Here is a 16,560-nt window from a genome sequence, read left to right on the forward strand (position 1 = left end):
AATTTAAACGAAGCATCCTCGTTAAATGTTTTTTTTTAACAGCTTAGAAACGGGAAACTTGCTGAAAACTCATAAAATTATTATCAAAACTATTATTAAAATCATTAAAATAATTAAAAATGACACTCGTATAAAATAAATACATATTAATATTAAGCTGCGAAAGTGCATAAACATGTGATCAACTATAAAAAAACAAGTGCATTTAAACAGTAAACGTTAATGAGACGGGGGCAGCAAATGCCACCATAGCAGGTAAGCCGCCCCAAACAAAAGAGGCCAGAGCAAGTCTTCCGTCTTCTGCGGGTCCTTGGGCTCCCGGGGGTTTGAAATCGTTCATAGGTTATTCTAAATAAAGAAGCCAATGAAGTTATCAGTTAATACAAAATAGTTATTTAATGTGTGTGATTGTGTAATTGTGGCTCTGTGACAGACTAGCGTCCAGGGTGTCCCTAGCCTTTGCCTACAAGTGGTTGGATAGGCTCCGGCAGCCCGTAACCCCGAAAGGGACAAAACGGATACGAAGAATGTATCAATGAATAAGAGAACGAATTTTATTGCTGATAAAAAGTTAGAAATTAAAAAAATGTAAACATGGAAACATCAAAAAATTAAATAAATAAAAACAAATTGCTTAAGAGTGGCGCAGAAAATGCCATAAAATTACGTATGTCGCCCCAAGCAGAAGACAACAGATCACATCTTCCAGCCTCGGTGGGCGGATCCCAACCTAGAGACAAAATAAAAGGAATCAGGCATCAATTTTAATAACAGAAGATGACTGACCACTGCTAGACCCTTAAATCTGCCGGCTCTCTCTCGGCTCTCGGCCGGTGTTCTTCCCTTCCCGGGAAGGATCAAAAGGTAAATCAGAGCGGAGAAATGTGAAAAGTCCAGTATCAAGATTTTATGAACGTTTTTAATGAAATTTAAAAAAAATAAAGTAATCATTACAACCAATTTTTATGGCCCCTGCCGGTACCATTTGATAAACATGAATGCTGATGCTATGGCAGCCCCCGCCAAACAAGTTATCACCAGCCCTCTGACCCCCGTGGCTGTTGTAGCCGGACGGATGGGATTCTAGAGACAAAAAAAAGCAATCGGGCATCAATTTTAATAGCAGAAGAGGACTGACTACTGCTAGACCCTTACGTTTGGCGGTTCCTGTCTGAACGTTGTGTAAGTCAGTCTAAACAAAGTAGACAATGAAGTTATCAGTTAATACAAAATAGTTATGTATTATATTTGTAAAGATTATAGAAAACAATAAGTAAAGAAGGCAAATAAAGTTAAAATAACATTACTTTAAAAAAGATGATAAACATTACTTTTTTTAATATAATGCAGCATTGCCACACAAAAATAGGATTGACATTTGAATGTTGACATACAGTAAATGCTTCCAAATTAGACACCAATATTAATGGTCCAGTATTATGTTTCCAGGTGAGCACATTATAATAGTTTGATTTTTTTTGTATTTGGTTTTGCACTACATTTATGTGGTAAATAATGTATTTGAGGATTACAAATATGGCGGCCAACACTTCCTGCAGGTAACTTCTGGTTACTCGGGTGTGTGGCTGATTACAGCTAATGACAGCACAAAGAGGGGGAGACGGTTGGATTCCGCTTTGTGTCGGACGGTTCAGGCTTCCACGGCGTGCGTTAATAAGTAATAACCGCACACTTCGTCGGCCATTAACCCTTAAGTATTACAATACAGTATGACATTTAACAGCAACCGTTAAAAATCCAGATCATCTTGTTAACCAAATTCAATGAGAAGAAAGTCAGGCGTGAAGTCTACTTACTGGATGGTGAAGGTCACTCTTGCTCTCGAGGGCCCCCGAATCTCCGCGTGGTGGCCGCTCTTGCTGGGGGCCTTCGTCCTCCTGGGGAGCCTACACATTCAGTGAATGGTTCATTTCTGAAAGACAAAAATCCAGATGTCATTTTTTTCATACTTTGCTGGCAAGGATGACAGATGCGAAAGTATGTTAAACGTGGTGGATTTTGAAGAAAAATGATTATTTAGACCCATGTACAAGTATGGAAACAGACCATCTTCCACAACAAGAAGTGTCTTACCCATGTCACCTATGTCTCACCCTGCTACGACAGTTTTGATCCGTTTAGAATTGTTAATGTAATTGCTAAGGACTTTTTTGATCGATGCAGTTGGACACAGTGACATGACGGACTATTAAATACTTTTCCATCCATTTTCCTGACTTGTGGGGCAGCTGAAGATACGTGTCATCATGAGGTTGTCTTTCCTCCAGTTTATTTAATGTCCTTTCTAGATTCATTGTTAACTTTTATTTTATTCTAGGCTTTGCTTTCAACTGACCAGAACACTCATCCTTTACTGTAGTGGTCACTGCTTTGTACTTTTGAAGCAGCATCGCTGATGTGGTTTGTTCAGTGGATGCAGATTTTCCTGTAATGCGTCCTCTGGCTCACCATGACATGACCTGATATGAATACAGATGCCTTATAGAGACAACCATAAAACATCACTGCTCACCCCATCCTCAGCAAACAAACAGCCAGCTTCATATAACCTTTTGTTGGAGACCGGCCTAATTTGGGAGGAACAGTTTGCTCACCAGAGTTTTCAAGCTGAAAAAGAAGTACATGTATTTTAATTAGTTTGTAACAAAACACAGAAAAACACGAGTGGGAAGAGACGTGCAAGTTACAATACTATGGTCTGTTTAGGGAAGAGCTATATTCTCTTTATTTCTACAGTTTAAAAAAAATCTTTTGTTTTGTCACTAAAACAAAATATGGAATTTGGAACATCAAGTTAAACAGTGATGAAAGTCTTCCGGGAATTCCCGGAAATCCGGGTTTTTGAGCAAACCGAACGTACTTTCCGGGAAATAAAGACCTGATCTCTACGGACAAATCGCTTTCCGGATTAAAAAATGGTCTGAAATCAGCTAATTTTAGCTTTATTTTCTATATTTCTCCGCAGATCGCTTCCTCTATGGTCGTGGCCATCTCTCGTCTTCCCGGCCTAATTGACCAATGACGGGACGTTTTAGTTGCTTTCGGATGCGTCGACGGGTCTGATTGGCTCTGTCTGCACCACGTGGTCAGCGTGACTCGCTTCCCTAGAGACCAAAACTGGCGGACCCACGCTAAATTTTCACAAACACATCTGAAGAGTTTGCGATCAAATTTGTGTTAAAATAATGGCAGGCATCGTCATTATTGAGCGTGGTCACGACCTCAGTTGTGAGAAGACGATAAAAAACAAATTGAAGTGGTCTTGGCTGGAAAAAAAAGATTTTTAAGGTAGTGTAGGTCAAATACTTTTTTGTGTAAAATAATCTCAAAACCACATTTTGAAATAATTTCAATTTTAGTTTTGAGTTTCAGTTTTTATTTTGAATACATTTCTCTATCTAATTTATTTGTATTTCCTAATTACCATGATTTAGTTCAGTATAGTTGACATTAATTATAAGTATTTGATGGTTTGGACCCGCACTCCCTTAAAAAATAATGTTTACAATGTTTAGTTTAGTTTGTATGTTTGTTTTGATATTTCCCAGATTACTTAGTATTGGTGTTAAAGAATTGATGTATTATGTTATAGAATTATAGTTTAAAGCAGATCCCATATTTTGATGTAATTATAGTTTGAGAAAACAGTGCAAGTGGATGTTGTACATCAGTCATTTCTAAAGCAGAAATAATGTATAAATAACTGAGGTATTTTCATAGAATATCATAGTTACTGGTGTTCTTTTTGCCATTTGGGGCTTTGATGTTACTATATTTTAGCAATTGTATGTTTTGCAGCTTTAAGGAAAAGCGTAGATTGTAGGATTGTGTTACTTTGAGCAATTTTCCAAATTCTTTTTTAGGACCAGCAAGTCCTTAATGGAGAGTCAAACTAGGGGTTTGAATGACAAATCATGATGCTCCAATTAGTCTTAGTTTCTTGATAAAGAAGTGAATAACTAGTTGCCAGAATGCATCTAAGACCACGTATTTTTCCAAAATTTCGCTCTGTGCCCGCCATATCGCTCAAAGAAAAGTTCAGGGATTTTTTCCTTGCCTGACTTTCATCACTGCTAAAGTAATAAGGAAACCTGCTGTTTGTTGAAAAAAGAAAAATTATAGACCAACTGTTAACTATGTAATTATTAGTACTAGATTTTAGATTAAAAAAATTGAGAAATCACTTTGTATTCCTTACTGGGAGAGTTCATTACCATTTAGTTTAAACTGGTAAAGGATCTGAAGGATGGGATTGTGCAACAACTGTCACTGAGCAGCAGTTATTACTAATAACTGTGTTACGGCTGTGGCTGTATTTGGTGTTGTTTGGTTCTCTTTGTACTGTGGTTTGTGTATTTAAATTCAACCAGAGTGGGAATTCTGTGGGTTTTGTGGATTTTTTTGGGTTTGTATGTCTGATTATTTTCAGGTGTGCTGGAAAGGGCGTGGCCTCCCATTGGACCAGAGCTGGTGGAGGCAGCCTTCAAAGCACCATGTGGACCTCCAGCCTGTGAGAAGGGAGCCTTGCTGCAACAGTCTCCACTGCAGCTTGGCCCTCTTCTCCAGTTTGGTTTTGATTTCACCACCTGTTTAGTTGTGTGTTGCACTTTAGTGTTTTGTATTATTTCTTCTGTGTAGTTTATGGTGTTGTGCCCACTCTGTTTAGTCCTTTGCTTTATAATTTTGTTGAAGTGAAGCTGTAGGGGTGAACTGCCATTTTCTTTAGTACATGTTTTCTCCTGTTTTTGTTAGTCTAGGGAGGTTAGTGTTTGTCATTGAGTTCCCTTTTTCTTTCATTTACAGGTAAGATTACATGTTTCAGTTAAGTGGGGTTTTGTTTGTTATTTTGGCCTTGGTTCACCCTGAAGCTTTTTTGCTTTACTTGTAGTTGTTGGTGGTTGTTTATTTGTAAATAAATTTGTCATTTTTGTATATTGACATTTGTTTGGTGTTTTAGTTCATGTTAAATTATCAGCCAAATCTTAACTTTTTGTGTTATGCCCCCCTAGGTACCCCTAGGGGGCGTAACACTATGTTTTCAATTTCATAAGTATAAAGTGTCTAACAGAACAACTAATTTTTTCTACTTCTTGAAACATCGGTGTAATCTTTTTCTCTTGAAGCTACAGAAATATCATTTAAGTATTGATTTCTAAACAGCTGCTTGTGAATAAGAAACAAAGGAGCGCTTTGGATAAGTCCTGGGAGTTTTTCTGCTCTCAGAAAGAGATGCTGATAATTGTAAAAAGGGCTTGATTCCAACAGATTATTTATTGTTGTCAGTCCATAATGAAACCGAGCCAGAAGAAACTTCCAAAAACATCCCAGAACAGCCCACACTTAGCCTGAACTGCTATGACGTCATGTGGTCTCACATTTGGCACAGTCCCTCCCACTCAGGTCCTCCCACATGCAGCAGAAATGCAGCACTGACCAGATACCTGTGTTTGTTCGAGTTTATGGAACGCTGTTGACATTTTTACTCACAGACCAAGTAGAGAATCAATGACATTTGATCAGTGAATTCCAACAAACCGACCACAACACTGACTGTTTTTTTTAAAGAAACCACTGAACATTTAGTTTAAAATAGTTATTGTTTTTATTGTAAACATGCTTGTTTTTATTGTCTTATAAATAAACGCATTTTATTGACAGACATTAATCATAACATATTAAAAGTAAATCTACACTTTATCCATTTTTAATTTTTTTTCCCACATCTTTAAGTGGTGATTTTTGCATCAGGGAATCTAACATTAATTTCTTGGGTTATAATATTTTTTTAAGTCTATCAAAAATGAAATCAGACAAAACTACTAATTGAAATAATTAAAGGTATTAATATCATAAAAAGAGCTTTTCTCTGTCAAATAAAAATAATTCTGTGATTCGTGCGCCCTCTGTAGGACATTTACTGCAATTGCTTCCTTTAGCGGAAACCACGTGATTAGGGTCCCACACATGCTTCCTTTGGCAGCTGGCATGGTTTCTATTCGCTAATGTCTGTTTATTTTTCTCAATAATTATCCTTTTTCCATTTTTAAAATGTCAGGCAAACGGGAACTAAAAATTAACACAAAGTTTGCTCAGAAATATGACAAATACCGACAGAAAGAAGAGCTGCAGAAACGTAAGCGTCTACCACGAGCTAGCTAACATGCTAACGACCCAGTGATGAAAAGTAGCTTTAAAGTTGTTTTTCAGGCTGCTGCCGCTTAAGAAAGACATCTTTTTGTTTTGTATTTTACAGTTAAGGACAGATTTGGGGACAAAAACGACGGGAGAGACTCGGACTCTTCGGGGTCCAGCTCAGACAACAGTGAAGTGGTTAGCACATGAGGTCTTCTAGACTAGCTGAGTTAAAACGCACTGACTGAGCTAAAGTTGTGTCCCGCAGGAGCTGGATCCCACCGTCGAGAGGGACTTCTACAGGATCCTGTCGCTGCTGAAAAAAAAAGACCCGAAGATCTACGAGAAAGACGCCAAGTTCTACTCTGAAGGTGGTTGTTTACATGTTTGCAGCAGCTAGCTTCTCGTGGCTTTTCTGCCCCTTCGTGAAACGTTTGTTCCTCTTTATTCAGACACTTCTCACAGCGATGAGAAGCCTTCAACCTCGAAGAAAGCTGCAGTGAAACCCATGTTCCTCAAGGACTATGAGCGGGCAGTCATCCTGGAGAAGGAGGGGTGAGGTCCTGTTCAAGAAACAGCATCTTTTCATCAAAATAACACTACAGAAACCTTTAGTCTGATTGTAAACAGGAAGTACTGCGCACAACTCTGCAGTGTTGGGATTTTAATAGTGAAACGTAAATAATGTTTCTATACACAATATTAAATGTAAATGGTACATGTCGTATACTTGTACAGCGCTTTTCTACCTTCCTCGAAGGCCTAAAGCGCTTTACAGTCACACACACATTCACACACTGGTGGCGGCTCCGCTGGCGAACACTGGCGCCAACCTTCCACCAGAGGCAAGGTGGGGTTCAGTGTTTTGCCCAAGGACAGGCAAGGTGGGAATTGAACCTGCAATCTTCCGCCCTACCACTGCATCACAAATCCCAAGAATTTAGTTTTGGGATTTGTGTGTTAATCAACAAAATGATGCAAAAATCAGTTTAGTCTTTTGAGCCACCACTAAGACAATAGTTGGGTCCAAATTCTACGGTGGCCCTGAAGTGTAAATCACATCAACCAATCACTCAACACAAAAGCATTAATTTTTCATCATTTCATAAACCAAAATCAATATTTCATTTCTTTTTTTGTTAGTTGGTTTTGGTTTCTGGAAAAGACTGCAAATGTTTTAATTGTTTTTTATTTAATTTCTGAAAGGTCATGTTTTTGTATTATTTGCTGCAGTCTCTCTGAGGTCCACTGGCCGGTGTGTTTAGCGCTTTGTGATGAGGTGTGAAGAATCCCTGATGGCGTTCTGCTCTGAATGCACACCTTTGAGGAGTGGTGTTATGGATGGAGATGATTTCCTCCACCACACACCTCACCATCACACATAGAGCTGGTTAGGATGCTTGTCTGTATGTGGTGAGAGCTGGAGGAGGCAGATACAGCTGCTGCTGCAACGTCTTAACAGAGTTTCAGTGATGTTCACTATGTTCACAGTTCTGAGAATGATGAACCAGGTGGGTTTATCCGTCAGATGTTAAAGTCTGCCACGGCGGGGGTTTTCAGCCAGCTCCTGTGACATCAGACATCCATCTTGATTTGCCTTTTTTCTTTGATGAAGAAGATTGAGAACCAGAACTTTGCTTCAGACTGTTTGTGGATCTCTATCTGCAGGATTTTAAAGAAAAAAAGTGAGGTTTTGCATTGAATACAGGTCATTCAGAAAAAATGTTTTCATTTGGCAGGAAATACGAAGATGATGATGACAGCGATGAAGAGGAAGCTGCAGAGAGAAGACAGGTTTGACTTGAAGTGTTTGGATTCAGGAGTTAAAGAGAGTAAAGAGGTAAATAAATATTTCTCTGCGCCTCCTTCGCAGAGAGCGGCTTCTCCCAGCTACATCCAGGAGCAGCGGGAGCTGAAAGCCAGGTGAGCTGAAAGCTTCTACAGGCGTCCAGCGCTCCTGCTCACTCTTTATTGACAGAAGTCCACCTCTGAACGCAGCTTCCGCAAGTTTGTTGAGGACAGCGACGATGAGGATGACGATGAGGAAGGAGGAACGTCGACGCTGCTGACAAGGAGGATGAAGACGCAGGAGGAGAAGGTCGGATGGGAAGCCCCGTCTGTGAACGTCTCCCTGTGGCTGAAACAAAACCGAGCTGCGTTTGTTTCAGGATGAAGAGGAGGCGGACTTTGTGGATTGGCTGAAAGGCCAGGCAGAGCTGGAGGGGGGAGAGGAGGTGAAGGACATGGTGAGTTTGATCAGGATGAAGAAACGCGTGGAGGACTCTGACTATCCAGCTCATGTTTGTGCTTTTTCTGTGGAGACAGAAGTACTTAAGAGACTACTGGAACAACCCGCAGCTGGAGGAGAAGGAGCGCTTCCTCAGAGACTATGTGCTTAACAAGGGCTACCTGAACGAAGAGGATGATGATGAAGAGCGGTGTGTTCCACAGAAGAGCTCCTCTGTTTCGTTTTTGTTGGGAGAAATGTCCGAACCTTTTTTTTTAAATGATGTAATTTGGATGCTTTCAGGATCCCGACCTACGATGAGGTGGTTCAGGAGGACGTGGACGACTCTGAGGAGGAGGGCGAGTCTTTTCTGGAACGCCAGGAAGACTTTGAGAGAAGCTACAACTTCCGCTTCGAAGAGCCCGACTCGGAACGCGTGAAGACCTATCCTCGGAACATCGCCACGTCCGTGCGCTCCAAGGACGACTCCAGGAAGCGCAAGAGAGAGGAAGTGAAAGAGAGGAAGCAAAAGGTTTGGAAGTGAGTCGATGGGAGTCTTTTCCAGAGTTGAAACCAAACCTCCTGGCTGATGGTGATGGTTGCAGGAGAAGGAGCAGAAGCGCGAGCAGCTGAAGCAGCTGAAGAACCTGAAGAGGAACGAGATCATGGAGAAGCTGAAGCAGCTGCAGGAGCTGACGGGAAACGAGCAGCTGGCTTTCAGCCAGGAGGACCTGGAGGGAGACTTTGATCCGAAGCATCACGATCGGCTCATGCAGGTGAGCGGATGAGTCGATTGGAACCCCAATCCCTCTGTTAGCCTTTCAGTTACTGTAGAGTCTATTTGCAGAAATTCTTTGGCGATGAATACTACGGCGAGGAGGAAGAAGAGAAGCCGCAGTTTGAGGATGATGATGAAATGGAAGGTAAACCAATACAAGATCAGCATGCTGGAATTAGAGGTTCCTGCTGTGCTTGTGTGTGTCTTTCCATAGTTTTACTGCTGTTTTACAGTCAATTGTGTCTGATTTATTGTAGTTTGTGATTCAGATTAAAGAAAATCTTTGTTTCTCACGTAAAAAAAAAAAACAATTCTAAATCGGATTCATGTTTTGTTTTTACCTCAGATCGCTGGAATTGGGACACTTGGACTGGAGAAGACCAAGAAGAGGACTATGCAGAGGAAGACTACAACGGGGAGGCGTCTGGACCTCACTGTGATGACGAAGACTTCATTGTGAGTCAGCGGTTCTCATGAATGCAGAGATGGGTTGGCAGTGGTGTTTCATGTTCATGATGTGGTGCTAAACCTCTCTAGATGGATGCAGACTATGACCCCAGCCAACACTCTGCATCCAAGAAGATTAAGAAGAAGGAGAGGAAGAAGAAGATGAAGAAGGAGGATCTGCCATTGATGGGCAAAAAGAGGAAGAAGTCCCACTTTGCAGATGTGGTGACTCAGAAGAAGCCGGTGTTTGATCCCAGTGAGTACGGCTCCTGCTGGAGTCTGCCGTCGTGTCCTTCCTGCTTTGACCTTTGTGTTTCTGCAGAGGAGAAGACCTTTGAGCAGTACCTGGATGAGTACTACAAACTGGACTACGAGGACATCATCGACGATCTTCCCTGCAGGTTTCGCTACAGACAGGTGGTCCCCAACGACTTTGGTCTGACCACAGAGGAGGTGAGAACCGCAGCTCCATCTGCTCCACGTGAAGGGTTCTGCTGAGGTTCTGGTCCTGCACAGTCTATGAAAGGATGGTGTGACATCTTAGAATTCATTATTTTAATTGTAGTAGCATAAAAAGCAGCTAGCAGCGTACATTTGTGTCACTGACATTACGCAGCAGTAGCTTGATTTAGTTTTTAATCTAAATCATTGGCTCATTTCTCTAAACATCACTCGGTAAAATTAGAAAAATCCTTTTTTCAGCTTTTATTTCTCTGATATATTTTCTGTTCTTCCTGTTAAAAAACGTTAAGTTTTATTTTGAAAGGATTATTGTTGATGTGTGATAACAGAGGATTCTCTGGCACCGCGATGTTGGTCCGTCTCGACATTCACACCAAACGTCAACCAAGTCAGTTCACCAAACAACCACTAGAGGGCTAATATCATTGACTGAATATGAAAACTGACTTAAGAAACTCCCCATTCCAAACACGAAGTACCTGCTGAAGCCAAAATCCAATTTTTTTTAACTCGTTCTTAATAATCCCTTTTTTTTAATTTTATTTCTTTTTTGCAAGTTTTTTAGGTTCTAAACTGGCCAATCAGATGGCTCAGGAAGAGCATGTGATCGTGCATCGAACGTGTGATTGACAGATTCTCCTGAGCCCGCTTTCAAGTGGTAGTGGTGTGGATTTCCAAGAAGCTCACTCCTGAGTGGTTGCCGTAGAAACAAGGAATGACTCAGACCAATCACTGCTTACTGATGTTGTCTGACTCCCACATGGCGGCGTCTATATCACAAAAAAATGGCGACTGAACTTCAATTTCTATGGACGCCATCACTCCGGTTCTCTTAGACAGTCGGTGGTTGAAACACCAGAAGACTTTAATGTGATTGAAACTTTGCTGGAGGAAAGTTCTGTCTTATTTTATATTTCACTCGACAAAATTCAACACAAATGGATATTTTCATTTACAGGGAAGGGTCTGTTATGCCCCCCTTTGTGTCTAGATTCATACCCGACAATATAATCCAGACTTTTTCTGCTTATTTACCAATTTTTGAAAAACAGTTAGTTTACTGACATCCTATCATATCAAGAAAAGCTGCATCCCATTAGGTAGTTTCTAAAAAAAAAAAAAAACATGGACCACTGATGTTCCAGCTGTGCTGAAATTGTCCATAAAGGTTTGGGTTTTTTGTCCAACGTCGCTGCCATGATGAGCTGTGAGGGCTGATCTGGTATTGCTTCCCTCCGGGGAGAGCTCTGACCAGGGAATGATCTCCCTTTAATCTTCTCTCTGAGCTGCAGCCGTTCTGCAGCCGCTGCAGGTTTGAAGTGGACTTTGATGAATAATAAAGTGCTGCTGCTTCTTCTTCTTTTTGCAGATTTTAAGCGCAAACGACAAAGAGCTGAACCGCTGGTGCTCCCTGAAGAAGACCTGCATGTTCAGGTGCGGATCTCAGTTGTTGACTCTGTTGGTCCGAAAACTTTTTCCACAGTTTCTTTTCTTCTTCAGGTCGGAAAAGGAGGAATTGAGCGACTTGAAAAATTATAAAATCAAAGCAGGAAATGAAAGAAAGAAGAAGGAAATCCTGAGTTCAGTTTATACAGAGTGAGTCAAATTTGCTATACTTTTGTGAAAATCCTTCCCACTTGTTGTATTTATTCTATTTTTGTATCAAATCCATTTTTAGACAAGATGAAGATGCGGAGGACGCCAAGACGAAGGTGGGGAAGAAGCGAAGAGATCGCCTGATGAACGCAGAACACGGAAATGCAGAAGACGACTCTGCTAAGGAGGCGTTGGAGAGCCTTCAGCAGGAAGAGGACGGCGCAGAGGAGGAGGAGGAGGAGATCCTCATACCTAAGAAAAAGATAAAGACGGAAGCACAAGAGGAGGCGGATCAACCGACCCAAGCGAGAAACAGAACTGACAGGCCAAAATGGTCCGGGAAGAAGCAGAAGCGCTCAGGCCGCCGCCTCCTGTCTGCAGGCGTGGGGGTGAGGATCGGCGGGCGGGAGTTCAGTCGGCAGCGGCTGAAGGCTTACGGCCTGAACCCCAAAAGACTGTACTTCAGACAGCTGGGCCGGCAGAGACGGAAAACCCAGGAGAAGAAACTGAAGCAGAAACACAAAGAGTGAACTCAGACGTCTGCGCACATCCAGCTTTTAGAAACATCCGCTTCATGTTTTTGTTTTGCTGTTTTTTCCCTTTGGAGTTTTAACTCAATGAAACTGTTGTGTCATAAAGACAAAATGATCATATACCTCTGATAAAACGGAACAAGAAAAACGTTTGTTTCCTTCACTTCTTCCTGTTGTGGAAACGCAAACATCTGCAGAGTTCAAACCACAACGATTTAGTCTTTACCTCTGGAAACACGGGAAACTTTCTGACACCACTATGCAGCTAAAAATAACCCCCGCCTGCCTTATGTGGGTGATTTTATTTTTATTTTTTTCCACGTTTTTCAAGAATATAAAAAGGAAACCACATCAAAACAGTGTTTGTGTGAATCTGTGACCCTGTGTGGCCTCACACGTCTACCGTCTTCACTACAGTTTAGCAAACAGGTCAAACTTTCCCTATAGGCAGACGGCTTTGACCTACATTTGGGGGAAATGAAGCCACATGTATGGTTGATTTACGCTTGAGGTTTTCCATGTTTCCACATTTAAATTTCATGAAAAGTAAAATATTTTTTTGTTCCTATATTTCTCTGTAATAGTTGTACTTTTGAAAAGATTTTTTGTTTCCACCTTAAATGGCGGAAACGAGCAAATTCAAAAATACAATTGTGGAGAAGTAGTGAAGCTGAGTGTCTGAAGGTTTGGGGAATGTGCTACCCACACTGTCCACCACAAACCCACGTTATTCTAAATGTGGAACAATGATAAACAGGTTTAAAGTGTAAGTCAGGAGGGATTGTTGCAACAAGAACAAAAAAGATACATCAAGGACACATTGCCTTACTTTTAGTTGCAATTTTAGACACTGTTTAGTATTATTCATGGTACTAAATGAGATCAGAGAACAGTTTTGAAATAAAAATTTCCCAAAGCCCCATTGAGATTTTGTTGGCAAACTTTTCCCAATTTCATTTTCAACTCTGACAATTTCAAAACTGTGACTTTTGCTATTATTTTTGTAGTACGAATTTTACTCTTAAGTTGTTGCAGCGCGCGCCCTGCATTGCAATTTCCCTCTAGAACGGCAGGGGGCGGTGTAGGCGCTGCTTTGATGAAACCACCATAGAAGAAGAGAAGAACGGGCGCGCGGCACTGGGGGTCTGAATTTGAATCGCGGAAGAAAAACAAGCGGTTTGTTTTTACAGTTTTTCATTTAAGAAATACACAGTTTTTTTTATCATCAGCACCGAATTTTGGTTGACCAGAAGTGTTAATATCCTTAGTGAGTTTTGTTTTTATAAATATAACCGATTGGAATAATAACTTTTCTTTTTAGCTCGAGATAAACAAAGAAAGTTAACGTCTAAGTCTAGTAAGTCAAGTGTGTTTACTACAGCTAAAAGTTGAGTAAAGTAAACATTAACTGTGTCAATTTAAACGAAGCATCCTCGTTAAATGTTTTTTTTTAACAGCTTAGAAACGGGAAACTTCTTTTCATCTTGTTTTTGCGGAATTCGGTAGTTATTTAACCTCCCGGAGAGGCTGAGCTTATTCCTCTGCTGTAGAAGCTGCACAGAACAGCATTCATCCTCGGTGTGATTCGTAGCTTCCTGGGATGGCACAAGGTCACAAATTCCAGGACCTGGAGGAGACTGGTGAGGCTCTGGTCGCCTTCATCAACAGCAGCCAGCCCGAGACTCTGCGGCAGGTGAAAGCGGAACACCAAGCTCTGTTCGATCGTCACACAGAAACAAGAAGGATCGTGACGCAGATTTTGAAGGGTAAGGATGATGCAGATGTTTGGTGTTCTCAGATGGCAGCGTGTCACTTTTCTTCCTCCTGTCTCCAGATGTTGTTCAGATAGAGGAGGATGCCGGTCAGAGGCTGCTGGACATGGAGGAGGAGAAGCATCTCAGGGACCAGGAGCTGAGGAGCCTGGAGGAGCAGCTGAGCCAGCTCACGGCTAAGAGCCAGACGAGCGATTCAGAAATACAGTATCCTTCAATCATTCATTTTTTTACGTCACTGATAAGTTAGGATTATTTTAAATTCCTGCTGTACATCCACCCGTCTATTAGAACCCCTAACGTTCCTCCAGGTTTCTGCAGAATGAGCTGGAGCGTCTGAAAAGCAGCGAGAACGAGCTGGAAACTCTCCAGAATGAAGTGGATGAAGACACGACCGAGGTCATCCCGTCTGCAGTGTGAGTGTCACACAGCCAGTCTGCATTTAACGGGCTTTGTTGTGCGTCTGTCTGTTTGTCTTTTAGACCCCAAAACACAACTGTGGAAAAACTGAATATGCATTTATAGGAACAAACATGTAATATTTAGAGCCATGGAGGTGCAGCTGCTATGCAAACCAAAAAAGAAGTACGAAGAAAATAAAAATAGAGACAGAAGGTGATTTAAAATAACAAAAAATTAAGAACGCATTGAAATTCTCACCATTGGGGCTTCTACATAACCTGAAGGAACATCTTTTGTGTCTCAGTTTAAAAAAGTTTTCTATTCTGTTGTCTTTGACCTGATTCTAATGCTAATTTTTCACAACTGTATTTGTTCATGGAGCAGGGAATTCCTTACATAAAAGCTGTTTCTAATGTTCCTGTTTTCCAGACACGTGGCTCAGCTGTACTACCTGGTAACCAAGATCAAGTGGGAGTACGACACTCAGCCCAACATTTTAAAAGGAGGTACGCCTATTACCACCAGCATTACAGGCATCAAAATGACCATAAACACCAGGATTTATCTTAAAACATACAATTCACCTATATATATTAGGTAATAATGGCATTAAGCCACAGGTTGTTCTCTCTTTGCTGCAGTCAGTTGGGAATGTTTACTCACTGCTGTTGAAATCTCTCAAATATCTTTATTCTTTTGATTCTGACGTCTGTGGGTTCTCTGTCACAGTTCATTATGGTGCCGAGCTGGCCACGCCCATTCACATCGACACCTCCACGCGCTCGCGCATCGACATCAGTGACCAGCTGTGGGGCTTCGTCAGTTCGCAGTGGTAGCAGAAGAACGACCTCGTTTGTTTCTAATTGTTTGTGGATGAGCTTCTTGTTCGTATTTGTTTTAACAATAAAACGTATTTTACTTTGACTTCTTGAATTTTATTTCCTGAGAGGATTTTATAGTGATAGAATGTAATGTATTTTAAAATTGATCTATAAAAAATGCACGAGTCAAAGTTATGTTAATTAAATCCAATTGGATATGACTGTAGTGGAGCGTTCTCTGAGAAATAACTTGAACTATAATTGGGCAAAGCAAACCGGGTTCACTTGTAGTTATAATTAGGTTCACAATAAAGCATCAAACTTTTATTTTTCTGTAATAATCATCAACAAAAAAGTATCTCTTTTACTTTGTAATTGTTGTAAAAAAGGTTATATCTGAAGTTAAGGATGAGTTCTTTTTATTTTGAGCTTTAAATTTAAATTAAATGCTTTGGGTGGATGTATAAACATGGCAGAAACTCCAGGTTTATTTTTACCGTCATTCATTCTAATTCATCCCAGAAACTATGTAGCTGTTTGTATAATCAAATCTATACACTTCAATGCTTAGTGTAACTGGCAGGTCTGCCTGGGACAGGTCTGCCTGGGACAGGTCTGCCTGGGACAGGTCTGCCTGGGACAGGTCTGCAGATGTTATGAGACACTGCGTGTTCTTTACCAACTTTTTCTTTTTTTCACACATTGAATTTGTTCTTAGTCCATAGTTGCATTGTACTGAGCCCGTGTCCTGACATTAAGATATAAAAATATATCTTGTTCCCACAGATTAATATCTTGTTCCCACAGGTTATTATGTCGTTCGCATGAAATACAATTCCGTTCCCTCGAAACGATTAACTCGTGCGAACGCAATAATTATGAGATATTAATCTGTGGGAACAAGATATATTTTTATATCTTAATGTCAGGACACGGGCTCAGTAGCATTGCTGTGTGGGCAACTCTGTATTATTTTTTTAAAAACGGTCAGAGTAAAGATGGCAACTATGGAAATGTTAAACTGTTGAATAAAGAATTAAGAATTATTTATACGTTTATGTTTTATTTATTTATTTTTTGGTGGCTGCACTGGTCACATTAGTTTGAACACATTTTAACATGAAGATGTTTTTTGTCCCATTCATTTGATGGAAGCCCCCTTTAATTGTCAAAGTGGACATTAGGTGTCACTGTGGAGCTTTTTATCTTTTAATTCTTGGGTAACTGAAGCTACTAAAGCCTTTGTAGCTTTACAAAGGCCATACTATTGTTCACTAAATGCTGATTTGAATGTTTATTTTCCAAACCAGTGTAACCAAAGGCAGAGTTCATAAGTTGGCTTACATCATTTTTAACAATTATGTAGTCA

General features: G+C 40.7%; 2 protein-coding genes and 1 non-coding gene across 8 annotated transcripts; all 3 read left to right on the plus strand.

The window, feature by feature from the left end:
* The first annotated feature begins 5,946 nt into the window (after positions 1 to 5,946).
* Positions 5,947 to 12,344, plus strand: kri1 (KRI1 homolog). Its single transcript, XM_023958006.2, has 18 exons — positions 5,947 to 6,154; positions 6,275 to 6,351; positions 6,422 to 6,524; positions 6,606 to 6,708; positions 7,893 to 7,947; positions 8,027 to 8,076; positions 8,152 to 8,251; positions 8,322 to 8,399; positions 8,479 to 8,591; positions 8,684 to 8,912; positions 8,986 to 9,156; positions 9,228 to 9,303; positions 9,505 to 9,614; positions 9,696 to 9,861; positions 9,928 to 10,058; positions 11,437 to 11,501; positions 11,568 to 11,663; positions 11,746 to 12,344. Exons 1-18 carry the CDS (start codon positions 6,070 to 6,072, stop codon positions 12,191 to 12,193), a joined length of 2,256 nt encoding a protein of 751 aa, XP_023813774.1. The 5' UTR covers positions 5,947 to 6,069; the 3' UTR covers positions 12,194 to 12,344.
* LOC111947842 (Z30 small nucleolar RNA) lies at positions 11,260 to 11,356 on the plus strand. The gene has a single exon (XR_002873792.1). It is a non-coding gene; the product is annotated as a Z30 small nucleolar RNA (small nucleolar RNA).
* Positions 12,345 to 13,218: 874 nt separating the features above from the next.
* Positions 13,219 to 15,294, plus strand: spc24 (SPC24 component of NDC80 kinetochore complex). Of its 6 annotated transcripts, none has more exons than XM_078951329.1 (7): positions 13,320 to 13,372; positions 13,518 to 13,553; positions 13,747 to 13,962; positions 14,031 to 14,175; positions 14,280 to 14,384; positions 14,800 to 14,876; positions 15,100 to 15,294. In XM_078951329.1, exons 3-7 carry the CDS (start codon positions 13,797 to 13,799, stop codon positions 15,204 to 15,206), a joined length of 600 nt encoding a protein of 199 aa, XP_078807455.1. In that variant the 5' UTR covers positions 13,320 to 13,372; positions 13,518 to 13,553; positions 13,747 to 13,796; the 3' UTR covers positions 15,207 to 15,294. The 6 variants fall into 6 exon arrangements, with proteins under 6 accessions (XP_004071876.1, XP_078807457.1, XP_078807458.1 ...); XM_078951333.1 differs by having other exon boundaries at positions 13,788 to 13,962; XM_004071828.5 differs by lacking the exon at positions 13,518 to 13,553 and having other exon boundaries at positions 13,219 to 13,372.
* Positions 15,295 to 16,560: the final 1,266 nt, after the last annotated feature.

Source organism: Oryzias latipes, chromosome 8 (assembly GCF_053564925.1).
Source record: "Oryzias latipes strain Hd-rR chromosome 8, Olatipes_Hd-rR_3.1".
NCBI lineage: Eukaryota > Metazoa > Chordata > Actinopteri > Beloniformes > Adrianichthyidae > Oryzias > Oryzias latipes.

Excerpts from the sequence above, each read along its gene's own strand:
- kri1 (XM_023958006.2), top strand. The coding sequence starts at position 6,070 with ATGTCAGGCAAACGGGAACTAAAAATTAACACAAAGTTTGCTCAGAAA. Across the intron at positions 6,709-7,892 it reads GTCATCCTGGAGAAGGAGGG|GAAATACGAAGATGATGATG; the intron begins GTGAGGTCCTGT and ends TTCATTTGGCAG. Across the intron at positions 11,502-11,567 it reads AAGAAGACCTGCATGTTCAG|GTCGGAAAAGGAGGAATTGA; the intron begins GTGCGGATCTCA and ends TTTCTTCTTCAG.
- spc24 (XM_004071828.5), top strand. The coding sequence starts at position 13,797 with ATGGCACAAGGTCACAAATTCCAGGACCTGGAGGAGACTGGTGAGGCT. Across the intron at positions 14,176-14,279 it reads ACGAGCGATTCAGAAATACA|GTTTCTGCAGAATGAGCTGG; the intron begins GTATCCTTCAAT and ends ACGTTCCTCCAG. Across the intron at positions 14,385-14,799 it reads GAGGTCATCCCGTCTGCAGT|ACACGTGGCTCAGCTGTACT; the intron begins GTGAGTGTCACA and ends CCTGTTTTCCAG.